At 39.2% G+C, this 27,346-nt stretch overlaps 1 protein-coding gene across 1 annotated transcript in view; it reads right to left on the bottom strand.

Moving 5' to 3' along the window:
- The window catches only part of LOC108633813 (netrin receptor DCC-like), an 80,703-nt gene continuing 54,334 nt past the window's right edge, over window positions 978–27,346 (bottom strand). The window contains exons 4-5 of the mRNA XM_018039802.1: window positions 6,371–6,513; window positions 978–5,008 (exon numbers count right to left, since the gene is read on the bottom strand). Coding sequence (XP_017895291.1) covers window positions 4,919–5,008; window positions 6,371–6,513 — 233 coding nt within the window. The 3' untranslated portion in view covers window positions 978–4,918. The remainder of the gene's footprint in view (window positions 5,009–6,370; window positions 6,514–27,346) is intronic.

Below are 27,346 nucleotides of genomic sequence, written 5' to 3'. Positions count from 1 at the left end.
CAAAAAATTTCTTTTTTCCACTAAGGCTAGTTAAAGCTGTAGTATACCCACTTCTACCAAGTAAACCTACCACTAGCACACTAACAATCTGAATCGCAAAGCCCTTGGAGAGAATGAGTAGCATTTGATCTGGAAAATGCCATCGGGATATCGTAAGTTTGGTGGGAATCAAGTTTGAATGACCCTGGCAAGGGAGAAGTCAGTGATGACAGAAATTCAGTGGGGGCTTTGCCTGGGCATACCCTCATACTCATCAGTGGACAATTCATTTCCAAAGTGGTCCCTCTAAGCTATGGAACACTGCAGCTTTAACAGCCATATCTAGATTCCCAACCAGGTCTCCCTTTGTATCATAAATTATCCGAAAAAGAAGACACTCTAAATAATAAATTAAATATTACTTATAAAAAGTACACCCTAGACCCACCCACCCAGCACCGCCCCCCTCAAACAAGCTGACAATTCACAAAGTTCTGAATCGCCAGGTTTACCCTACAGTAATAAAAAAACAGCATTTCTCCTCCTCCCTCACCTTCCTTTCTTGCATCTGAGAACACACGTTCAGCACACACTGAGCTCCCTTGGCCCATGTATCTGAGTTGGCGACATCTTGTCGAGTTTTGCTGTTGCTCTCCAACCAACAAAAAACCAGAGCATGACAATGCACAGAGGCTCTCTACTGAGAGCAGGAACAGTCCTTCAGAGAGTGCAGCAGAAATCCAGCAAGGGAACGTTACCCAGGAGCGGCAATGGAGAGCCCAGACACAGTCTTAGTGTGGGCGCTTCCGTCTGATCTCACTGACCAGGAAATACTCGGGCATTTCTTTTCAGCATCAGGACATTTTGGAAGCAGGTATTTCAATAGCAAGTTACACTGACGCATGGGAGAGCACGTATTTTCGAATGCAATAGAATATTATACAAAACATCTATGATTTTTTCCAAGGTCTGACTTAATTGGAAATCAAGTGAAAAGCTTTTCTGTATACTAGGAAAGTGACTTCTGAAAGTTATCAGAGAAATACAAATTATTTTAAGTCAAAGGTTGCTTTGAAAATATTTAAAAAGAGATCGTAGGTTTGAGTGTACGACCAACTGCTGCTCTGGATTGTTGGGGGTTCTCTCTTGTGTATGTGGGTGATGAACATGTGAGGATATTAACCTCAGGCCTTAGGGATGGTCTGCATTTAGATGAAGTAAATTGGTCCAGGAGGGAAAGTGACCGCATTCTGCATCTATTTTATAGTTCCGACAATTTTGTTTTTGATAAATATGTGTCGAACTAGGGAGTTATTCTTTTTTTTTTTTTTCTTTCTCATGAACTAGAAATGGACATTCTGAAATTACAAAGAGTCAGTCTGGAACACAGCTTTTTATATAAAAGGTAAGGGGACTGCTTTAGAGGTGGCTGTTTTTGGGGGTGGGGTGGATAGAATTTCAGTTCAGCAGCCATGTGCGAGACACTCTGTTATGTTTGGAGAAGACCTTAAGACGTTTCTTTAAACAGGGTCAATGGACAGTTGTATCACAAGAGTAACTAGGAATGAGTAACCATTTTCAAGCACAGACTACGAAGGCTTCCAGAAAGACCTGTACTTAGATTCTTTATGGGAAAAGCCAATAAATGCCAAACATTATAGTTTCCAAATGTCTGGAATGACACACTAATGCTGGACTTTTATAGGTCTTACCTAATGCAGGGGACAAAAACATGTATGTCACTGGGAATGACCCTTATTTTGAAGAGAATAATGTTATATCCAACCCCTCCTAGGAAGCCTTAATAAATTCACCTCCTATATTCCTGCCCTCACTTGATTTTTTTCCAGCTTGTTCAATTGTATGTGCACTTTATAATATCCAAATGTAAAGTTCCATTATTTAAATGCTCTAGAAGCTTATAGCTCTGTTCTACAAAGAGCTGTGACTGGTTTCTTACTGAGAGTGAGTCTCTAAGAACTATTTAACTTTTGGCTAGAGCAAGTGTTCTGTGCATTTTGAACTATCTGCATTTTTGTGAGTTTCTCAAATGCAGAACTTCCCAGGGGAAAGTAAATAGCTTTCTTATCAGTATGAAATACCAAAGAAACATACTAAGCGTTTTCAAGAGGCGGCTTATGCCTGACAGTTCAGCAGAGTGGGAGGTTTGAGGGGTGGAGTCTGAGCATGCTCTGCCAAGTTTTATTTTCTTCTTATTCAGGGAGAAATGACTCCTGGTGGCAGAGCTCCTGGTTGGCTGTCAAGCATCACCCCATGGGAATCAGAGAGATTTATGAGCTTAAAGAGCCCCGTTCATCATGAACTAGACTCAGAGCAAAACAAAGGTTATCTTGCACTATTCACAGATTTCTTTTTGTCAAGAGATCAGGAGACCAGGAAATTAAAAAGTTACCTATACACGTGGGCAGGCAATTGTACACACACGTGAACTATCTGAGAGAACAGGGAGCAGGGTTGTACAGAGCTGCGGTCAGGTCATGTTCAAACCATTGGGCCAATCTCCCAAGAGCCTCTTGTGAAAATGGAAATGGATTCTACCACATATTCCTTGCATGGAGCTAAGACTTATTAGCATTGCCAGTTACTAAGATAGAGCATTGGGTGTGTTTGTGAAGACAGTTTCAAGAGCATGCTGAAATCATATACTGTATATTTTCATGTGTTTAAAAAACGTGTCTCCTAAGATCACTGACTTTGACTAGAGGAGTCTGGAATGTTGTAAAAATTCTAGTGCTCTTGATTGTGCAGATACAGCATACAGATTGAAGACATGACTAGTCCCTGAAATCCGCAAGATTTGCAGCTCATTCCAAACTGGACCCTCAGGATGACTTTCCTTGGGTGTCAGATGCCTTCAGAGAATGTTCCGTGTTTGTGAGGATTAGAAAGGAAAAGCCATCCTAGGACCTTGAGAAGGTAAGCTGGGCTAATGAACATTTTTTTTTCCTGATGTCATGGATTATTTTTTGTAAGACTCAATATTAATGTTACGAAATGCCTTGCTCCAGGTCAGTGGAGTGTTGTTTGCCTAAGTGTTTAGATGTTGAATAAGAGTTATCTGCCCCAGAGGATAACGTCACATAACTCTTCAGAAGGACTTCATGAAAATATAAGTAAATTATACAAGCACTCTTCTTGAAGGAACAATTTCACAAATGGACCGGATTTTCTAATGAACCATTTGAACAAGCCCTCTCTTTGACATCAGATTTCCTTCCCGACATAAAACTGTAAAAAAATAATCTGAATTATTACTTCTGTTACAGTGCCATTTTGCTCAAAATATTTCATTCAGGGATTCATATATAATTACCCACCTAATAAAAGGAGCTATTAGGTTGTAAAGATCCTATTCCTTCCATGCTCTTTTAAAATTATGACCTACTCAAGCTTGAAATCAAAGGCAGAGCTGAAAGGAATAATTCAGCTGAAACTCTCTTATTGGGTTTTCAAGTTGCCTAACAGATAAATATGCAAACGGGCTCCCTTTTGGCGATTCAGCTGCACAAATGGATTAACTCCAAATTTGCAGCTGCAAATTCAGAAACTAAAAGGGTGCGCACACAATGTTTTTAATTTCACCTAGTTGCAAGCTGTAGATAAACATGGCAATAGGAGTTTAAGGTTCTAGCTCACAATGAAGATGCAGTTTTTAAAGAGCATCCACCGGATTTAGGATGATGTGTCAGAAGTGTCAAGCGATGTCTTCCCCTCCGTTCCTCTCTGACTCTGAGCAGGCGTGGTGCAAAAGGTTTCCTTGACAACAAGCCTGGTGGTCACCACTCACCAATGCTGCCTGCTCTGAGTCAGTGAGGATCTTGTTGGCAGAAGAGACATCACGCAAGAGAAGGTACTGTTTGAAACTGCCTTCCATTTTCCTTCCCTTCCTCAGATGGGATGGGTCTGCCATGTCCACAGAGGGTTTCAGGAAGGTAGATCGGGGCTGAGGGGTGGCATGGAATGTGTGGAGCTGGCCACCTGCCCAGGGCTGGCTGCCAAGGAGGACTCAGGGAGGGATGGGATGGAGAGGGGAACTCTTCCAGCCAGACTTCTGAGGGAGACGGACTTGGTGAAGCTTTGAAATATCATCACAGTGTGGGATGGCACAAAAGCCACCCAGATTGAACAGTGCCTTGTTAGAAGTTTTAAGCTCATAATTACCGTGTGTCTGAGAAGGTTGCATATTGTGTCCTCCTTCAGGAAATGGACCGGTGGTTGGCAGCATGCCCCTAGCTGGAGATTTTTAAATGTTCCTGTTCTCCAGACATCAGTGTTAACCAAGGGTGGATTTAGAGATACCTTGCTAACATGGGTGAATTTTACAGCCACTAGCTGATACCCACCACCTGTGCAAGTGTGACCGCGTTATAGAACGTACGCCTTCCGTTTGCTTGTTTACTTTTCTTTGTGCTGTCAGAAAAACATCCAATCCTTTGGTGAGAAATTTCCCATGGGTGCTCTGAACTTTAAATTTGAAAACAAAATAGTCAGCTTGCACTGGTTTGCCATGGCAGGGTACAGGCTTCGATAATGCACTTGCCTTTTGTAAGACTAGACCTACACATTAGGAGAAACTGACAGGCCTTGATGAAGAACGTTAAGTATTCGTCATGACAGTGAGGTCACTGCAGTGGCAAAGGCCCAGGACTATTCTCACCGCTTCAGCTTTGACATTGCAGTGAAGACGTATCTGCTTTTGTTAAGGGACCCCAGAGTCCTCATTTTGAAACTCCTGATGCCCAGGAAAGAAGGACCGCTGCTTCCTTCTGAACTGCTTCAGGATCTTCCAGGAGTGAGTGGTCTTGACGGTTGACCTGTACACTGGTTAGCGTTCTTGGACACAGGTGTGCTGTTCATGGGTAATTGGTAATGCTGCAGAGGTCCCCGAAAATTCAGCTCGTCAATTCGGCGATGCGTGTTAAAAGGCCGAGCCTGTGATAGCGTTAAGCTGCTTCATCAGCCCTTCTAAACTTGCCATTTGTTCACTCAGATCATCCTGTTCATACACCTACAGAGAGAATGAGAGCAAAGGATTAGTGCAGGTGAATGCTGGTGCCTTCCTTCTGTAAGGGGGGCCACCCCTGATCATTTCACTGTGCATTCTCATAGCCCAGGGGCTGCGCTCAGCATGTGGTCATCGGATGAAGACGCTGGTCGTAAGAGAGGCAGTGGCGAAGGACTGTGTGCTACTTCACCAGCTTCAGCCTTGTGAGGGGGCGTCCGTGTTGAAAACCAAATCTTGTTTCAAATCAGGTTCTACCAATTACTAGCTATGTGATCTTGGACAAGTTAGTAAACCTCTCTGATGTGTAGTTTCCAGGTATAAAATGATGATTACATCTATTTCAAAGGTTTTTCTGAGCATCCTGTGAGTTCAGCACATGGTAGATATTGAGTATGTTAGTTACTTTTCTTGTCCATCAGGCTATAAACAGAATTTACATAAGCAGCTTTCCTTTGTAATAACCACACAAGCATTTTTTGGTGGGAACTTGACCTCATGGTATTAAACAGGTTGTAGATGGTACCTTCTTATAAGAATTTCAGCCTGCCAGTAAATGATTTGGTCATTTACTGTGTTATCTTTAGAGTTTAGCAAGGATTGAAAATAGCCACTTTGGCTCAAAAGACTGGCCCTATGTATGAAAAGGGAGGTTGCAGTGAGGTGATTAGTTTTGTTACTTCTTTCCCCAAATGATGTCACAGTTGTCTCGGTTGTTTTTCTTGAATAATCTAGATCTCATTGTCCAATACAGCAACCTCAAGTCAAAAGTAGCACCTGGGATTTTGAAATGTGAATAGTCTAAATTGAGATGTGTTGTACATATAAAATATACATCATATTCTGAGCACTTAGTACAAAAAAGTAAATATCTTAATGATAATTTTTTTATATTTATTGCATAAACAAGTGATAATATCTATATGGGTTAGATAAAAATATATCATTAAAATTAATCTCACCTATTTATTTTTACATCTTTTCATGTGACTCCTAGAAAGTTTCAAACTATGTGGTTCACATTGTTTTTCTATAGGATAGTGATGACAGTGCATATATATACACACTTGCATATTATATATATGTCTGTACACATGTGTGTGTATATATGTATGTAAAGTCACTCAATATGTTGCCATCAGCTTGTACGTATAAAGATTGCCTTTAAGTATCAATGATTTTTTTTCACATAACTACATCCCTGATATAATTTTTTTCCATAAAGTTTTTTCTCTTCATATTCAAGTGCAGGGAAACAGAACTAAACAAACAGTCAGAACAGCGAGGGCTTGGGCTTAATGGAGAGGGCTGGTTGGCTCAGACTGCTTGGCACAGCAGTGCTTCCGTGAATTTCAAGGATGGCCTTACGTTGGCTGGGTCCTCTGTTGGTTTGTGGCTCTCCTCAGACACTTCAGGGGCTGTTGGCACAGATACAGGAAGCAAAGGAGATCTTGCCTTTCCAGCCAACCCAAGAGAGGCTGTTTTAACATGAGTCTTGGGAAGAGTAGGCCCTAAAATAGAAAACAGAGTGATAAAAGTGCTGTGTAGAACATTCTGGAATGATCTTGCAAGTGTGTAAACGAAATCCAGTGGGCTGGCACTGCCTTTAGGCTACTCTGTAGTCAAGAGATGAGTTCTGACACATGAATGGGCTCATTTTATTTCCACCGAATGGAAGACAAATCCTGATTAGGCCTCTCCAGATGAAGCTCCACCCAGTCATATGTCATTGGGAGTGCATTTCAGATATCCCTGTGAAAGGTTGGGTGGGAACTGTGGAATGTTTGTCATATGCTGTTAAGTGTCCGGCCGGCTCAGTTGGGGCCAGTCAGAGCTTTGGGCCAGACAGCCCTGTTCCTAACCACCTATATAAGCCATATACTGTTTAACAAGTGCCAAGGAACACTTGCACAGTTAAGAGAGATGGTTGCTCTGATCTGCAAATGAGTGTTAGATGTTACAGTGCAAAACAGTTCTTTATTGGCTAACCTGACTGAGTATTTTCTGTTGGAAAAGGAAAAAAAAAAAAAAAGATATGACTCTGTCCTGATCAGTATAGTTTCTCTCAATGAAACACATTCTAATGCTCATGAAAGTCATTTGAATAACTGCTGAGTTTCTACTAAATGACATTTCAGTCTAATATAAACAGTGGCTACCTTTTATTTTAGGGTCTAAAATTTGCCTAATAAATTCTGCTTAATATATAACAGCAAGTATAAATTTGCCCCTATAGTCTAAAATACAAATTTTATAAAGGCGTATCTCAAGTCAGCAGTATACCTCATATACCTGAGGTCTTAGGTCATTTTTAGCATTGGAACCAAGACCTTAGCATAGAAGGCACTGAAGCTATTACAATGTTTGCCTCAGTTCTCTTCTATAATGAATGATGATATTCAAGTTCAAATGATACCAGTGACATACTATATATTTTTGGGGGGAAAAAAAATGATTTAGACCATACCTTCAAAAACGTAATCTAGTTAATAAAACTCAAAAGTTATTTTACTATCAGAGAAATAGGGCATATCTGCTTATTAGCAAAGAAAGAATGCAAACCATCCAGGAAGCTAGCAATTTATAAATGCTAAAGCCCTTCCAACGCATACTTTCTCATCCATTTTGGCCTAGCATCTAATTCCTTCATATTTATATTCAGTCACCATTTTTCTTAAACCAAGGCTGAAAAGTCTGCAGTTAGAATCATTTATCACTAGAGGGTGATCTTAAGTTTTTGGTAACTCATATGAGAAGAGATAAAGAGACAGAAGTAAGAATCATCTTATTAAGAAAGGAAATACTAATATTTGTGCAAGTCCTACTAAGCTCTAGACTTGTGCTAAGAAGTTTATTCCAATAGCACAGTAGGGAAGAATTTGGGACTAAGCAATAGCACAGTAGGGAAGAATTTGGGACTTACCAACCGAATCTGAATTCAGGTCCTGAAAAGCCTAACTGTGCATTCTACCTGTATAATTCCTTGCTCAACTAACCTAATTTCTCTTGCCTGTTTCTTCATCTATAAAATAGAAATAATAATTTGTGAGGACTAATAAGATGATGTATTTAAAGTTGCTGATTTCCTGTAATTCTTTCAAAGAGAGCTAGCTGTTAATAAGATTTAACAGACTTTTGGACTCTGTGGGAGAAGGCGAGGGTGGGATGATTTGAGAGAATAGCATTGAAACATGTATATTACCATATGTAAAACAGATCTCCAGTCCAGGTTCGATGCATAAGACAGGGCGCTTAGGGCTGGTGCACTGGGATGACCCTGAGGGATGGGATGGGGAGGGAGGTGGGAAGGAGGTTCAGGATGAGGGAACACGTGTACACCTGTGGCTGATTCTTATTGATGTATGGCAAAAGCCACTACAATATTGTAATTACTCTCCAATTAAATAAATTGAAAAAAAGATTTAATTGTCAAAACAAGCCTGCTAAGTATTCTATCTCCAGTTCATATACGAGGATGCTAAAGGGAAGAGAAATGAAGTAACTTACCCAAATTCATACATTTCAGAAGGGCAGACAGAGTAAGAATTTTTACCAAGACCTATCAAACTCCACTGAACACATTAATGTTGTTTTCATCGGCATGTTGATTTAATCCATCCAACTTAAATGAGCTTTTTGAAGAAGCAGTGTAAAAAAACATGAAACCTAGTTCAAGACTATAAGTCATTTGAGGGTATAAACTACTTATTGTATTACAGTTTCTTATAGTTAAATTATATTTGAATTTAAGGAGGAAAACAATGAATTTCAGCATTGATTTAAACTACTTTTATTACAGTGTTATTTAAATTTATACAAACATAAAACTTGGCATAACTTTTACAAACTTGTAGTTCTAAGACTATTCTATAAAACCAAAACATGTTTAAATAGCAAAATACTATACAAATAATATGATTTAAATTAAGATCATCAATTTAATGAGATTGGAGGTCAGTGGGCTAAAACAAGATAGTCACATAAATTTTGTGATTGTGTCACACAAGTCATTTTGTCTTACACGATCCTTTTTTACCATCAGTTTTTTTTCTGGTTGAACAACTGGCAAACCTTCATTCTTCCAAAGAATGTGATAATACCAGCTGGTCTTCGTTGGATCCAAAGAAATCATTTGTGTAGTAAATCTCCCTCTATGTTTTTCCTTTGGCCTCTGCCTAGAAACACAGTGTTCCTACAGCCAACTTGGTTGTAAACCTAAATACAAAGGCAGGCACTAAAAACCCTGTCAGAGTGATGCTATAAATAAAGTATTCTCTAGCTACTGCAACATGTGTAATTCACAGTAATATCGTCGATGATCACGCAAGCGAAAGCGCAGAGTTTAAAGAGGAGTCTTCATGCAGCACTGGTGAACACTGGGAACGCATCTATGGAACTCCCACTGTGAATGCCATTTTCCGAACTGTGTTTACAGTCCCTTCAAGTATGTTCACGATGTTCTGATTAAACCCGAATGTAGTTTTATTGCCATGCAAAGATGTTCCTCCGAGCACATTCCATGACCTCCTAGCTCTTCCTTCCCTACATTTGAACGATTAACACTTTATATGGAAATATTTGATTTTTTTGGTTAAAAATTTTACTTTGATTTTCTTGATGCTATATGGTGAAATCCAATTAGTTTTTGAATTTTAAATTTTAGTTCTTTAAAAATTATAGTTGATTTACAGTGTTGTGCTAGTTTTAGGTATACTACAAAGAGATTCCGACACACACACATATATTCTTTTTCAGATTCTTCTCCATTATAGGTTACAGGATACTGAATATATTTCCCTATGTTGCTGTGCAGTGGGTCCTTGTTTATTTTATATATAGTAATTTATATCTGCTAATGCCAAACTCCAAATGTATCCCCCCCTCTACCCCTTTCCACTTTGGCAGCCTTAAGTTTGTTTTCTATGTCTGTATATCTGCTTCTGGTTTATAAATATGTTTTTTATGTCATTTTTCAGATTCCACATATAGATAAGATTCTCTGGTATTTGGCTTCATTTAGTATGATAATCTCTAGGTCCATTCATGCTGCAAATGTCAGTATTTCATTCCTTTTTATGGCTGAGTAGTTATATAGATACTCTACATCTTCTTCATCCCTTGTCGATTGACAGGTTGCTTCCGTGGCCTGGCTCTTGTGAACAGAGCTTCAGTGGACACTGGGGTGCGTGTATCTTTTGGAAGCCGTGTTTTCTCTGCATCTATGCCCAGGAGTGGGACTGCTGGATCATATGGCAACTCAATATTTAAAAAAATTTTAAGAAACCTCCATACTGTTCCCCATGGTGGCTGCACCAAGTTACATTTCTACCCACAGTGTAGGTTTCCGTTTTCCCCACACCCTCTCCAGCATCACACACACACACACACACACACACACACACACACACACACACACACACACACGGCCATTCTGACTGGTTTGAGGTGATATCCACTGTGGTTTTAATTTGCATTTCTCTGATAATTAGTGATGCTGCACATCTTTCCATGTGCCTGTTGGCCACCTGTGTGTCTTTTTGGAGAAATGTCTGTTTAGGTCTCCTGCCCACTTTATGATCAGGTTGTTTGGGGTTCTCTGATGTTGAGCTGTATGAACTGTTTGCATATTTTGGAGATGAATCTTTTCTTGGTCACATCATTTGTAAATATTTTCTTCTGTAAGTTGTCTTTTCATTTTATTTCTGGTTTTCCTTGCTGTGCAAAAACTTACAAGTTTCATTAGGTCCTATTTGTTTACATTTGCTTTTATTTCTTTTGGGAGATTGACCTAAGAAAATATTGCTACAATTTATGTAAATTTATATAAGAGAATATTTTGCCTATATTCTCATCTAGGAGTTTTTTTGGGGTCATCTCTTATATTTAAGTCTTGAAGCTATTTTGAGTTTTTTGGTATGGTGTGAGGGTGTGTTCCAGTAACTTCATTGATTTACATGCAGCTGTCCAATGTTCCCAGCACCACTTGCTGAAGAAACTGGCTTTTTCCCGCTGTATCTTGGTTCCTTTGTCAAAGGCTAATTGATCAAAAGTGTGAGGGCTTATTTACGAGCTCTCTCTTCTGTTCCAGCGATCCGTTTGTCTGTTTCTATGCCAAGGCCATGCTATTTTGATTACTGTAACTTTGTAGTGTTGTCTGCAGTCGGTGAGGATTTTGTCTCCTGCTTTGTTCTTTTCCCTTAGGATCACTTTGCAATTCTGGCCTTTAATGATTCCATATAGATTTTAGTATTATATGTTCTAGTTTTGTGGAAAAAAAAAAAAAAAGTCGGGTAATTTGATAGAGATCACATTAAATCTGTAGACTCTATTGGGTAGTATGGCCATTTTAATAATGTTAGTTTTTCCAACTCAAGAGCATGGAATAGTTTTTCCATTACTTTAAATAACCTTCTGTTTCTTTTATGAATATTTTATGGTTCTCAGTGTATAAGTCTTTTACATCCTTGGTCAGGTTTATTCCTAAATATTTTATTTCTCTGATGCAATTTTAAAAGGGATTTAAAAAAAAATTCTCTTTCTGCTATTTCACTGTTAGTGTAAAGAAATGCAACTGGTTTATGTATGCTAATCTTGAATCCTGCTACCTTGCTAAACTTATTACTTGTTTTTGTGTGGAGTTTTTAGGGTTTACTACATATTATATGTATAACTTTTTATGTCTCCCTTTTCATTTCTTATTTTGTTTATTTGGTCTTCTCTTGTTAATTTTTGGTAAGTGTGGCCAAAGGTTTGTTAATTTTGTTTTTTCTTTCAACAAAACCAGCTTTCGGTTTCATTAACTTTTCTGTTTTGAAATCTCAAGTTCCTCCTGATATTTATTATTTCCTTCCTTCTGTTGACTTTAGGTTTGTGGTTGTTCTAATTCTGTGAGGTGGTAGGTCAGGGTTGTTTTTTGAGGAAGCTTTATTTGCTGTAAACTTTACTCTTAGGACTGCATTTGCTATATCCCATAGATTTTTGTATGGTTGTGTTTGTATTGTCATTTGTCTTGAGGTATTTGTAAAATTTTCTCTTTGATTTCATCCTTGGCTCATTGGTTTCTTAGCAGCATGTTGTTGATCTCCATATATTCTTATTTCTCATTTCTGATTTCATGCGACAGTGGTCAGAGAAGATGCTTGAAATAATATCCGTCCTCTTAAAATCTGTTGAGACTTGTTTTGTGTCCTATGTGGTCTATCCTAGAGAACATTCCATGGGTGTCTGAGAAGAATGTATTTTCTTTTATGGAGGGATTTCCTGTTCTAAGGGCTTCCCTCATAGCTCAGTTGGTAAAGAATCTGCCTGCAATGCAGGAGACCCTGGTTTGATTCCTGTGTCAGGAAGATCCGCTGGAGAAGGGATAGGCTACCCACTCCAGTATTCTTGGGCCTTCCTTGTGGCTGAGCTGGTAAAAAATCTGCCTGCAGTGCGGGAGACCTGGGTTCGATCCCTAGGTTGGGAAGATCCCCTGGAGAAGGGAAAGGCTACCCACTCCAGTATTCTGGCCTGGAGAATTCCATAGACTATATAGTCCATGGGGTCACAAGAGTCGGACATGGCTGAGTGACTTTCACTCTCTTACTGTTCTAAAATTACCAGTTATGCATAACTGTTTTGTTGTATAGGATCTCTGTTGCTTTACAGATGTTCTTCCTGGAATCCTGTCCATTGATGTCAGTGGGGCATTAAAGTCTTCTACTTTTATTGTATTCCCATCAGTTTCTCCTTTGTTTTACATATTTAGGTGCTCCTATACTGGATGCTGAAGCTGAAAGTCCAGTACTTTGGCCACCTCATGCGAAGAGTTGACTCACTGGAAAAGACTCTGATGCTGGGAGGGATTGGGGGCAGGAGGAGAAGGGGATGACAGAGGATGAGATGGCTGGATGGCATCACTGACTCGATGGACGTGAGTCTGAGTGAACTCCGGGAGTTGGTGATGGACAGGGAGGCCTGGCGTGCTGTGATTCATGGGGTCGCAAAGAGTCGGACATGACTAAGCAACTGAAGTGACTGACTAAACTGATACTGGGTGCATATATTGATCCTTTTAACAGTATATAATGTCCTTCTTTACCTTTATGGGCTTTGTTTTTAAGGTCCATTATGTCCTATATGAGTCTTCCTACTCCTGGTTTCTTGTCATTTCTATTTGAATGAAATGTCTTTTTCCCTCCCCTCACTTTCCATATAGGTATGTCCTTCACCTTCAAGGTGGGCCTCTTGTAGGCAGCATATTGTAGGTTCTTGTTTTATTGTCCAATCTTCCCTTCTGTATCTTTTGACTGTGGCATTTAAAGTAATTATTTATGGGTATGTATTTGCTGCCACTTTAAATCTTGTTTACCAAGATTTTTATTTTATTTTCTTTGTTCCTTTCTTTTTCTTTTGGATTTTCCTTTTGTGGTTTGCTTGTCTTCTTTCGTATTATTGCTTGAGTTCTTTTTGGTTCTTGTGAACCTACTTTATGTTTTTGATTTGTGGTTACCCTGGATTTCAAGTGGGTTTCCCTGGTGGCTCAGATGGTAAAGCATCTGTCTGCAGTGCAGGAGACCCATGTTCGATCCCTGGGTTGGGAAGATCCCCTGGAGAAGGAAATAGCAACCCACTCCAGTATTCCTGCCTGGAGGATTCCATGGACAGAGGAGCCATTTCAAGTATGTTAACCCATTATTATATCTACTTGCTTTAAACTGGTAGTAATGTAAGTTCAAATGCATTCTAAAAATAACATTTTCTTACTCCCCTCGCCAACATCATCTTGTAATTTTGATTTCCTATTTTACATCTTTATGCATAGCCTTTTGCTGTTCATTGTAGTTAAAACCAGGCTTTCCACATGGTGTTAGTGGTAAAGAACCTGCCTGCCAGTGAAGGAGACATAAGAGACGCAGTTTCGATCCTTGGGTGAGGAATATCCCATGGCAAGCCACTCCAGCATTCTTGCCTGGAGAATCCCCATGGACAGAGGAGCCTGGAGGGCTATAGTCCATAGGGTTGCACAAAGTCGGACATGATAGAAATGAATTAGCATGCACGCACATAGTTAAAATCACTTTCACAATTTTTTTTTGAAAAATTTCTTTTAAAATACATGTACTGGCTTCATTTAAGTGTCTACAATCCTTTATGCTTACTTTTCCTATTGTGATCTTCCCCTTCCTTATAGACTCTTGCTTTTCTTCTATTTAGAGAATACCTTTCACTATTTTATAATAGGCTCAGTATTGATGTATTCTTTGGTTTTTGCTTGTCTGAGAAATTTTCTCTCTCTCCTTCCTTTTATTCTAAATGCTAATCTTGCTGGGTAAGTATTTTGGGTTGCAGGTTTTTCCCATTCAGGACTTTGAGTATATCTAGCCACCTTTTTCTGGCCTATAAACTTGGTATGGATAAATCAGATGATATATTTATAGGGGGGAGTTCACCTGCAATTTGTTTTTCTCTTGCTGCCTTTAGGATTCTTGCTTTAACTTTTTCCATTTCAATTAGATGTCTTAGTGTGGGTCTCTCTTCAAGCTCATCTTATTTTGAACCCTCTGTTCTTTCTGTAACTGGGCATCTTTTTTCCTTAAGGTTTGGGAACTCTTCAGCCATAATTTCTTTAAATACATTTTGATCTCCTTTCCTCCTGCAGTCCCTACTTAAGCATAGACTGGCACCCTTTGTATTGTCCCATAGATCTCATGTGTTAATGTCATTGTTTTTTATTTGTCTTTCTGTCTGCTACTGTGATTGTATAATTTGTTATTCTGTCCTCAAAATCACTTATTCATTCTTCTGCATTATTGAATTTGCTATTTTTTGCCTGTGACTTGGTTTTCACGTCAGTAATTGACTTGTCTAATTTTGAATGGCTCATTATCATTTCTAGATCCTTGTTACAGTGATCAGCATTTCTATTGATAGTCCTTCTTAATTTCTTCAGTATTTTTATTACCTCCTTTTTGAACTCAGAGTCTGGTAGACTGGAGAGGTCTATTTCATATTTTAACATAGGGGATTTGTCTTGTGTGGTTTCTTTTTTTTTTTAATTGGCATGGATCCTCTGCTTTTTCATTTTATATTTCTCTGACTCTATTGATTTAGGATAAACAGTTTTCTACTGTGGTTTTGAAGGGCTGTTTTTATGTGGGAGTGCCCTTGTATAGCCTAAGTCCAATATTTTTGGCTCCAGAGGGCTGTTTTTGGTATGGATGCTTGCCATTTCTTTCCTTAGGTTGTGCTGGCCCTTGATAAAGTGTGTGTTGCTGTGACCAGAGCCTTCAGGCCTTCCCTTTGCTCTGTGGTTGTCACAGCCCTTTCAGTGGCAGGGTCTGCTCCTCAGTTGTTGGAATAGAAGCTCACAGGCCCAGTTTCAACCAGTGGTATCAGTAGGTAGGACTAGAGCACTCCACTGGGAAGCCACCCTCGGATCAACCTCCGCCTGGGGAGCAACAGTAAGTAATCAGCTCAGACGTCCCCCAAGCGCTATGCTCACAGAGCTGCCAGTGTGAGTTGCTGGCGTAGTGCACCAGCTCCCCCTGTGGAATCACCTTAGATTTCTGCCCTGTACTCACTCACTTGATGGCAACCTGCCTGTGCTTGCGCGTTCCCAGAGCTTGTAGCAGCGGAGTAGCACCCACTGTGAGCACACTGAAGTGAGGCTGCTATGATGGGTTCACAACCCTCCCACTGGGCACGAGTTGACAATGTGGCTCTTACGGAGGATGCAGTCTCCATCCTATGTGCATTCCCAGCTGTGGCCTAGACCACACTCCAGGACCTTCAGGCTGTCTCTCTGCAGCCAAACCAAGTCCTTTCCCTGGGTCCGGCTACTCAAATCTGAGTTTCAGAACCCAGGCACTGGGCACCCAGCAGACATGTGTCTGGGGCTGGGAAGTCAGTGAGGTGGCAAGGACCTTTTGTGCTGCTCGCTCTCTATCCTGCCTACTGCCCTTCCCTCTGATCCTCCCAATCTGTCCCAGCTGACTTCCCAGCCAGAGGAGGAGATTTCCAGCGTGAGGGGATGTTTCCCATTTCATAACTCCCTGCCAGGTATGGGGTCCCATTTCAACTCTTGTTTTTTCCCCACTTCATCCTATCCAGTTACATGGTCATCTCTTTCTTGTAGCCCTGGTTGTATGAGATCTTCTGCCAATATCTAGTAAGTATCCTGTTAGAATTGTTCCAATATAGATGTATTTCTGAAGGATTTGTAGGAAGAGGTGAGCTCTACATCCTAGTCTCCCATATTGATCTCTGCCTAAATTTCAGTTTTTAAGTAATTTGTCTTTTTTTTTTTGAAAAGTTTACATTTTAACCCCTAATACATGCGACATATATTCATGAATTAACACAAATTAATTCACTTTAGCACAGAGATATATACAAAGAGAGTAACACACAAAAGAAGTAAATAGTATGGGCTTAGCCTATTTTGCAGAAAATTGAATCAGGCCTGGCCCTGTTGTATACTGGGAAATATATTTAAGAATAAAAATTATTTAACTACTTTTTTGTTAGTTTTACACAGAGAAATTATAGTTTTCCCTATTAAAATACCTTATACTGGAGTATTTTCTGCCTGGGATCCTAATGATTTGGGCAGGTCTACAATGTATTATAGTGTAGCTGAAGCATTTATATTATTATAATAAGATGCAGACATGCCTAGCTCAAACCCATTAGTAAGAAGATAATTATAATAATTGATTATCTCTAGTGTCCAGGCAACAGTTTTAAACCTGCTGAGTGTTGAATAACAGGCAAGACACTGTGCATTTTACAGAAGGAATCAAAGAGATTGCCTAGTGTTTAAACCTCATATGACACTCTTTTCTCAAGCAATATTCACAGATGCAAAGAAATTTAGAACGCTGGAACCTCGGCGGCTCTTGGAGTTCAACTAGTGCCCTTCCCATTATTTTGCTGAAGACAACACTGAGGTCCCTGAAGATCAAGAGGTCAAGGTAGAATTTAATTTCAATAACATTCCAGTACAAGAGAAGAATTTAAAGGGTCTCTAGAGTTTAGTATTAGCACTTTATCTGTCATATTATATGGCCTAATTTTTTTTTCTTTTTCCTGAATGGGGAATTAAAGAGTATGAGAGAAATTTTCCAGGAGAGATTTATCAACAGCCAATAAGGCAACTTTGGTCTTAAGAGTGCCCTTTAGTAAAGGGGAACAAATGTTTTAAAGCAAAGATTTCCATGAATAGATTTCCATGGATAGCGGACACACTTGCTTTTCGGTGTGCATTAACTCCGTCCCTGGGCTGTATACATTTGTATTGGGGTAGATTCAGTTTTTTATACTCTGAATCTCAAAGTTTCCAGCTTGGAAACTTTTCTTCTCTTATTCCCTCGCTGTGTATTCCTGGCTCTGCCTGCATCTTTATTCTTCTGAAGAACTATAAGACATGCCTTTATCACTTCATGCTTGAGACCTTACCTGTGGCTCTTCCAAAGGCTACATTCTGTATCTACTTTCTATACCACTCAAACCAAGCAAACATCTTCCTATAAAACAAGCAGTCTTGTGGCACAGACTATGTTCCAGTGTGGGAGTAGTGGCACCTGGCACTTGGATTAGTAAGTGATGTCTGAGCGCTCAGTCCAATCTGAAGAGGACTCTAGGAACCATCTTGCAGCCTCTCCCCTGCTGATGGACTGCGGTTGTTGCTCGGTGATTTAGCCTAAGTCCATTCATCCTTATTTCCTTCTGTATTTTCAACATAGTCATTTAAACCTTCCTGGATTTCAACTGCAGATGGGCTTTGCCACACTGCCTCTGTTGCTATCTGGGTTTCTGTACACTGTGCTTATATGCCAGTTTAAAAGCCAACTATATTCTTGCAGTCCTGCCTGATCCCCCATTTTTCAGTACTCCTTCTATGTGATGAGTTATTTTAAGTCATGATAGCCTTTGCCTTGCCTGATGGTGTTCTGACACACTGGAAGACAATCATACCCTCCCAGAGAACTAGAGAAAACAGTGGCAATTAGAAAAAGCATTTACTTCAGGGTATTAAACTCCTGTTCTTCGATGTCAAGAAATGATAGGATTTTTGACAGATTTTCCTATTGTACATCTAGGGAGAAGACTTTGCTTCATACTTATTTATTCACTTTGGAGAACTGCAATTATGCTGATAATTAGTTTAAAACTAATTTAAATAAATTTAATAACATTTCTCTCAATTTCAGTGAAGTTTTTCTGAGTCTTATCAGAGTAATATATCAAAGGAAAAGAAAATGGGCCAGAAGCCAAGAGGTCGAATAGAAAGACCCTGAGCTCACCTCCTCTCATGAGCACACCAAAGTCACAACTATCTGCAGAACAACCACTGATGAGAAAGAACTTACCAGAAAAGATTTTTTAGAACTGGATATAAAGAAAGAACCACAATGAGACAGGTAGGAGGGGTAGAGTCATGATATAATCAAATCCCATACCCTCGGCAGGCAACCCACAAACTGGAGAACAGTGCTGCAGAGTTCTCCCCCAATAGTGAGAATTCTGAGCCCCTGGTTGGGCTCCCCAGCCTGGAATTCCTGTATCAAGAAGATAAGCGCCCAAAGCATGTGACTTTGAAGGCCAGGAAGGCTTAATTTCAGAATCACCACAGGGCCAGGGGAAAGAGAGACTTCACTCTTACTGGGCACATGCAGAATCTGACACACACCAGAACCCAGGGCAAAGCAGTGGCTTTCATAGGAACCTGGGCCAGACCTACCTACTGGTCTTGGAAAGTCTGAGGAGGTAGCTGCCACTCACCCTGGATATGTAGATACTGCTGACAGCCATACTTGGGAAAAGTCTATGATGTGAACACTGCTCCTGGCATCTTGGCTCATTGGCCCCAAGACTTAGCCCCACCCAAAAGCAGAAGATGCCAGTGCTGAGACATCTCATGCCAAACAAGACACAGCCCCACTCACCAGCAGACAGAATGTCTAAAATCTTCCTGAGCCCTCAGCCATCTCTCAACAAGCCCTAGACGTGACTGTGCACAACAGAGGGCCAAGACCCAGCTCTGCTCTCCGTGGGCAGGTACCAGGTCTGCCCTCCAGAAGGCCTGCACTAGCTTCTAGACATGCTCCATCACACCTACCCTGAAAACTATGACCCTGTGGATCGAGCCCAATGCAAGCTGAAAAAAATCCCCAAGCTTGGAAAAAGAAAGAGTCACCCAAGTCCAGGAAGCACAAAGTCCCACATAGCAACTTTGGTGTGTAACTCAGAGGAACACACCAAGACATACTACTTTAAATGACAAAAGGAGACTATTAAAAGCAGCAAATGAAAAGCAAAAGCCTGCAACCAAGAGTTCAGCACCACTGAGCCAACTTTACAACAAATTTTAAAGGAACTTCTCTAGGTGAAAAAAGAAAAGCCCACAACTAGAAATAAGAAAATTATGAAATGGAAAAGCTCACTGGTAAAAGATAAACATATAGTAAAGATAGGAAATCATCCACATACAAAGTTACTAGGAAGATTAAAAGACAAAGATAGCATCTATATCCACAATAAGAGGTTAAGTGATACAGAAAACAATTTGAAGTAAAAGATGATATCAAAAATTAATTATCTGGGAAGGAGAATACCTAAGCAGGGTTTTTTAAAATACATTTGAAACGAAGGGATCAAGCAACTATACTTATACACTGTTGTTGTTTAGTCAGTAAGTCGTGTCTGACTCTGCGACCCCATGGACTATAGCCTGCCAGGCTCCTCTGCCTATGGGATTCTCCAGGCAAGAATACTGGAGCGGGTTGCCATGTCTTTCTCCAGGGGATCTTCCCAACCCAGGGGTCAAACCCACATCTCCTGTATTGTAGGCAGATTCTTTACTGTTGAGCCACCAGGGAAGACCACACACATAATATACACATATATACATATACACATTGTTGTTCAGTAGCTAAATCATGTACCACTCTTTGTGATCCCATGGACATACATATGTATATATGTATGTATATATATGTATACATATATATGTATGTATATACTTATATATATACACATAGACTGCTACACAAAAACCTCATAGTAACCACAAACCAAAAATTTAGAACTACATGCAAAATGGAATCCAAACACAATGCTAAAGATAGTCATATAATTGAGGGCAAAAGAAGAAAGGTAATAAAAAAGACCTACAAAAACAAATCTGAAATAACAAAATGGCAATAAGAACGTACATATTGATAGTTACCTTAAATGGTCTGAATGTTCCAACCAAAAGACACAGACTGGCTGAATGGATATGAAAACAAGACCCATATATATGCTGCCTACAAGACACTCACTTCAGATCCAGGGACATATTCATACTGGGGGGATGGAAAAAGGTATTCCACACAAATGGAAATCAGCAGAAAAAGTAGCAATATTTATATCAGATAAAATAGATTTTAAAGACTGCTACAAGAGACAAAAATATACACTACATAATAATCAAGGAATTGGTATAAGAAGGTGATATAACAGTTACAAATACATGTATACCCAATACTGGAGCACCAAAATATATGAGGCAAATATTAATAGACAGAAGAAGATTAATAGTAACAAGAAGAGTAGGAGACTTTAATATCATATCAATGGGCAGATTGATCATCCACACAGAAAATCAATATGGAAACACAGTTGAACACATTAAACCAAATGGGCTTAACTAATATTTATAGAGCATTCTATATAGAAGCTGAAGAATACACATTATTCAGGATAAATCACATGCCAGGATACAAAACAAACCTCAGTAAATTTAACAAAGTTGAATTGTTCTATCAAATGTCTTTTACAGCTATAATAAGACTAGAGATCAACCACAAGGAAAAATGCCAAAAATACAAACACGTGGAGGCTAAAATAATATGCTACTAGACAACCCATGGACCACTGAAGAAATCAGAGGAAATGAAAATGACTAGAGAGAAATGAAAACAACAATCCAAACCCTATGAAATGCAGCAAATGTAGTTCTAAGAGGGAAGTTTATGCTGATACAAGAATACCTCAGGAAACAAGTCTCAGATAAAGAACCTAAGCTTACACCTAAAAGAACTAGGTAAAGAAGAACAAACAAAATCCAAAGTTAGTAGAGGGAAATGTCATAAAAATCAGAGCAGAAATAAAATAGGCATTAAAATACAGTAGGAAAAAAAATCAATGAAAATAATGAGTTGGTTCTTTGAAAGAATAAACTTGATAAGCTAGACATATCAAGAGAAAATGGAGATGACCCAGGTCAATAAAATTGGAAATGAAAAAGAAGTTGCAACTGACACCACAGAAGTACAAAGATCTTAAGAGACTAGTAGAAACAACTAAATGCCAATAAAATGAACACATTCTTAGGTATAATCTCACAAGAGTGAATGAGAAAGAAACAGAAAACATGAACAGAGCAAATATAAGTTCTAAAATCCAAGTAGTAATTTAAAACTCCCAATAAACTGAAGTCCAGGACCAGATGGCTTCACAGGTGAACTCTACCAAATATTTAGATAAAAGTTGTCACATCCTTCTGAAACTATTTCAAAAATTTACAGAGGAAGCAATACTTCTGAACTTTTTCTATAAGACTAGCATCACTATGATACCAAAACCAGGAACTGTATTAAAAAAGAGAAAGTTATAGACCAGTATCAGTGACGAACACAGATGCAAAAATCCTCAATAAAATATGATAACTGAACAATATATTGTGCTGGCCAAAAAGTTCATTTGGGCTCTTCCTTTTCTACCAAAAGACTCATATACCATGATCAAAGTGGGACTTATCTCAGGATTGCAATGATTTTTCAATACCTATAAATCAGTGTGATGCACTGCATTAACAAATTGAAGAATAAAAATCATATGATCATCTCAGCAGATGTAGAAAAAACTTTTGCAAAAAGTTCAACATCCGTTTATAATAAACTCTCCATAAAAAAGGGCACAGAGGGAACACCTCACCATAATAAAGATTACATATGGTAAACACATAGCTAAAATCATACTCAGTATTGAAACACTGAAAGCATTTCCTCTGTGATCAAAAACAACAAGGATGCCCACTTTTGCCATTTGTATTCAATGTAGTTCTGGAAGTCCAAGCAGAGCAATCAGAGAATACAAAGAAATAAAGGGAACCCAAGTTGCAAACCAAGATGTAAAACCATCACTGTTTGGAGATGACATGGTACTACTGTACATAGGCACTCCTAAAGATATCACCAAAAAACTGCTAGAGCTCATCCATGAATTCAGTAAACCTGAAGGATACAAAGTTAGTGTGCAAACATCTGTTGCATTTCTATACACCAACAATGAAGTCTCAGAAATAGAAATAAAAGAGACAGTGACACTTAATATTGCATTTAAAAGCGTAAAATACCGAGGAGTAAACCTACCTGAGAATGCTAAAAGCCTGTGCTCTGAAAACTGTAAGACTTTGATGAAAAAGAAATGGAAGACAACACAATCAAAGATATATTGTTTTCTTGGATTAGAAGAATCAAAACTATTAAACGACCATTTTACCTAAAGCAGTCTGCAGATTCAATACAATCCCTATCAAATTACCAACAGTATTTTTCACAAAAATGGAACAAGTAATTTTAAAATTTGTATGGAAACACAAAAGACTCTGAATGGCCAGAACAATTTTGAGAAAGAAGAACAGTGCTGGAGGAATTATATTTCTGACTTCAGACTATATTAAAAAGCCATAGTCATCAAAACAGTATGGTACTAGCATGCACACTCAAAACAGACACAGACACACAGATCAATGGAACAGGACAGAGAGCCTGGAAACAAAGTCACTCACTTATGGTCAATTAATCTACAACAAAATAGAATATACAATGGAGAAAATACAGTCTCCTCAATAAGTGGTTTTAGGAGAACGGGACAGCTACATGTAAAAGAATGAAATTAGACATTCTCTAACACCACATACAAAAATAGACTGGATTAAATACCTAAATGTACAACTGTATACCATAAAGCCCCTAGAGGAAAACATAAGCAGAACACTCTTTGACCTAAATCCACATTTTTTATCTCCTAAATCAAATGATATAAAATAAAATGATATAAAAGCAAAAATAAACAAATGGGACCTAATCAAACTTACAAGCTTTTGCACAGCAAAGGACACCATCCACAAAATGAAAAGGCAATGTACCAAATGAGAAAAAATATTTGTAAGTGCTATGACCAATAATAGATCAATATCCAACATATATGAACAGTTCATAAAACTCAGTATCATAAAAGCAACTAGATTAAAAAATGGTCAGTAAAACTGAATAGACATTTTTTCCAAAAAGGATATGCAGATGGCCACAACCACATGAAAAGTTGTTTGACATTGCTGATAATCAGTGAAATGTGGTTAAAACCACAATAAAATGACACCTCAAACTTGTCAGTATGGCTATCATCAAAAATAATACATATAACAAATGTTGGTGAGGTCATGGAGAAGGAACTCTTGTACTTTGTTGGTGGGTATGTAAGGTGGTGCAGCCACTGTGGAAAACACTATGAAAGGTTCCTCAAAAAACTAAAAATTGAACCACTGTATAACCCACAAATTCCATTACATTTCTGGGTATATATATCAGAAAAAAAGACTAATTCAGAAAGATGTGTACACCCCAGTGTTCATAGCAGCATTATTTACAAGTGCCAAGGAATTCATCCACAGATGAATGGATGAAGATACACACACACACACACATTACTACTCAGCCATAAACAAGAATAAAATTTGCAGCTACATGGATAAACTTGGAGGGCAATATGCTAAGTGAAATAAGTCACAGACAAATACTGTTTGACATCACCTATATAATATAAAAATGTCACCACACTAGAGAGTGCAACAGAAAAGAAGCAGACCCAGATACAAAGAGCACAGTGGTGGTTACCGGTGGGGGGAGGTGGGGAGGGGCAGTATAGGGGTGGAGGTATGGGAGCTACCATCCACTGGGTATAAGACAGGCTCAAGGATGTATTTTACAATATAGGGAATATTGCCAATATTCTAAAATAACTGTAAATGGAAAGTAACCTTTAAATATTGTATAACAATTTTATAAATTTTTAAAAAAATAATAAAGAAAAATCAAAGAACTCTCTTCATGGCTCCCAGATGCTAATTTCATATAATTTTAGCCTGGCAGTCAAGATGCTCTGTGATCACTCCCCAAAATGAAGAATGCTTTTGAGAATGCAATAAAGAAAACCCATGTTTGTTTCAGAGCTGGTGGTGAGCAAAGCTGAGGAGGGAGAACAGAACAAAAGGTTTCTGATTTCCTGTATTATTTCTCCCCTGTGATAGTAAAATGTGTGTTAACTACACAAGGAATTCCAAGCACAGAATGAGTGCTCAAGCACACAGCCCAACACCGAGGGAGGATCCCAGCCTGGGGCTTAGGAGAACCATTCTTTGTAGTTTTGTGACTTTTACCCCATAGCCTAATTTCTTTGGTCTTGATCATTTTAATTTCTACAAAGGTTAAACAATTTCATCTTTCAGCTATTAGCTGTAAAAATTATATGAGAAAAAAGAATATAGCTATTCTGTGAAGTGAAAGTGTTAGTCATTCAGTCATGTCTGACTCTCTGCGACCCCATGGGCTTACCCCATCAGGCTCCTCTATTCATGGAATTCTCCAGGCAGGAATACAGGAGTGGGTAGCCATTCCCGCTCCAGGGCATCTTCCTCACCCAGGGATCGAACCTAGGTCTCCTGTGTTGCAGGCAGATTCTTTACTGTCTGAACCACCAGGGAAGGTATTCTACGTATTACTTAACTTTACTAGATATTATAAGTATTCTACCCATATACTTCATTTTTCGGGATGTTTTAGCTGTTCAGATTTAGGAAGTGTAGCTAATTCTCTGGTAAAAATGAATCTAAAGAAATATCTAGCAAGTGAATCCTTAACTCATGAGTTATGATAATTGGATTTTAAATTGGTTCTCTCTATAAAAAAAAGTTCTATCATTTTCTCTTAAAGTTATTAATGAAAAACCGTAACAATAATTATGGTTGTTTTGCTTTTTTTATTTCAGACTAACATCAGACAGTTCAACCTAAAATAAGCAATATCAAATTACTATGAGTTTAAATGATCCGTGATTAATTGAAAAATTAAAATTTATAGATACTTATTCTGCAAAAGCTGCAGATTTCCCCTTCCCCAGGGTGCCTGTTGGAGAAGTGTTTCAGGCGACCCTTAGGTGAAACACATGATGCTGATATGATAAATAAATGAATTGACACTGATACACAGCTAATTAAGTGAGCACGGCTTTGGTTTTAATACTGCTCTCCCCAGGGCAACCTAGTGAGTTGGGGGAAATACAGAGGATGCTGGTGTTTTGAGATGGGCCTGCGCATCAGGTGGAGATGAGCCGCCTCAGCAGGAATTCACTGTTTTAAGTTTTATTTTCACAGTGCAGTTATTAAACATTTCATTTGCTCATTAGGTACCTAATGTATGACTGCCAGGTGCAGACTCCTGTTAGCACCTCCCTGCAGAGGGCTCTCCTGGGTAACATAGTTCCTGGTGAGAAATATTAGATTAAGCTGCAGCAGGAATGAATTGTACAGACTCAGCTGGGTCAAGTCAGAGGCCGATGTGTAGCATGATTCTGATTTCAATATTAATTTTTACATCCTTATTTACATTCTCCTATTTCCTGTCTCATTTTCCACTCCTTCACCCTTAAGAGTAAGGTTAAAATGGGTAGCTTTGCAGAGGCCCGAGTTCTCTCCACTTTGTCTCACCTCTTCTGTGATATGAGACACACAAAGGAGCTTCTCTTGGTCTAGTTTCCACACGAACCATAATGTTATTCTAACATGTGCTTTTTAAAAAGTAACTGCCCTGTGCACAGGTTGTTTGGGGGAATATAAAAGCATCATAGAGACGTACACACTTCTCACATGCAAGGAGTTTTTGAGGTTATAAAAGAAAGACGACACGTAAACTGAACACTTTGTGTAATACTTCCTACCTTTTCATGTTCACAAAATATTGAAAGAGAGTAACTGTATTTACCTAGATGCAATAGCATCAGGCATTCTTCAGAAGGGGTAAAATTTCAAACGTGAAATTTTGGCATCAATCTTAAACATTTGGTTTATTATGTGTATTACATTTAAAGGAGGGTAAGGAGATCCAACCAGTCCATTCTGAAGGAGATCAACCCCGGGATTTCTTTGGAAGGAATGATGCTAAAGCTGAAACTCCAGTACTTTGGCCACCTCATGCAAAGAGTTGACTCATTGGAAAAGACTTTGATGCTGGGAGGGATTGGGGGCAGGAGGAGAAGGGGACAACGGAGGATGAGATGGCTGGATGGCATCACTGACTCGATGGACATGAGTCTGAGTGAACTCTGGGAGTTGGTGATGGACAGGGAGGCCTGGCGTGCTGCCATTCATGGGGTCGCAAAGAGTTGGACACGACTGAGCAACTGAACTGAACTGAACTGAACTGAAACATTTAAGTACCGCTTCTGGGAATAGAAGCTTTGTGTTGTTCTAACCTACCTGTTCCTCCTCGAAGATAAATGAGACATTGAGGTGTGTTAATGAGGGCTTCTGCCAACCTGACTACCATTCTTTACTCCTTCCCATTAAGAAGTAAGGGGAACTACTCTAGGGACAAGCAAGCTGACTTTCATTGGGGCGCCACTCTGTGAAATGTGGGAAGGTACAATTAATGAACTAATGGTCACTATTCAAGTTTTTAGACCTTGTCTATGCTGGGACACAGGCAGTCCCCACCCTTTCTGGCACCAGGGACTGGTTTCATGGAAAATAATTTTTCCACAGCCTGGGGTGGGGAGGGGATGGTTTGGGGATGACTCACGGACATTAGGACTTCCCTGGTAGCTCAGACAGCAAAGAATCTGCCTACAATGCAGGAGACCTGGGTTTGATCCCTGTGTCAAGAAGATCCTCTAGAGAAGGCAATGGCAACCCACTCCAGTACTCTTGCCTGGGGAATCCCATGGATGGAGGAGCCTGGTAAGCTACAGTCCATGGGATTGCAAAGAGTTGGACAAGACTGAGAGATTTTCTTTATTTTCTTCATGTACATTTATCATGCACTTTATTTCTATGAATATTATTATTACATCAGCTCCACCTCAGATCATCAGATTTTAGATCCTGGAGGTTGGGGACCCCTGGCATAGAGGACCCTGAACTTTCTCTCCCTGAATTTTCCAGAGACTGCATTTGTTAAGCAAATAAGACACAGTCAGCCTCTAGCAGGGTATCAGCCTCTAGCAGGGTAGACAGCTGTCTCTCTCTTCTAGTTCACTGCT

This window comes from Capra hircus, chromosome 24 (genome assembly GCF_001704415.2).
Source record: "Capra hircus breed San Clemente chromosome 24, ASM170441v1, whole genome shotgun sequence".
In the NCBI taxonomy this organism is placed as follows: Eukaryota; Metazoa; Chordata; class Mammalia; order Artiodactyla; family Bovidae; genus Capra; species Capra hircus.
Note: the sequence above shows the minus strand (reverse complement) of the source record. Positions and strands in the feature narration are given on the sequence as shown.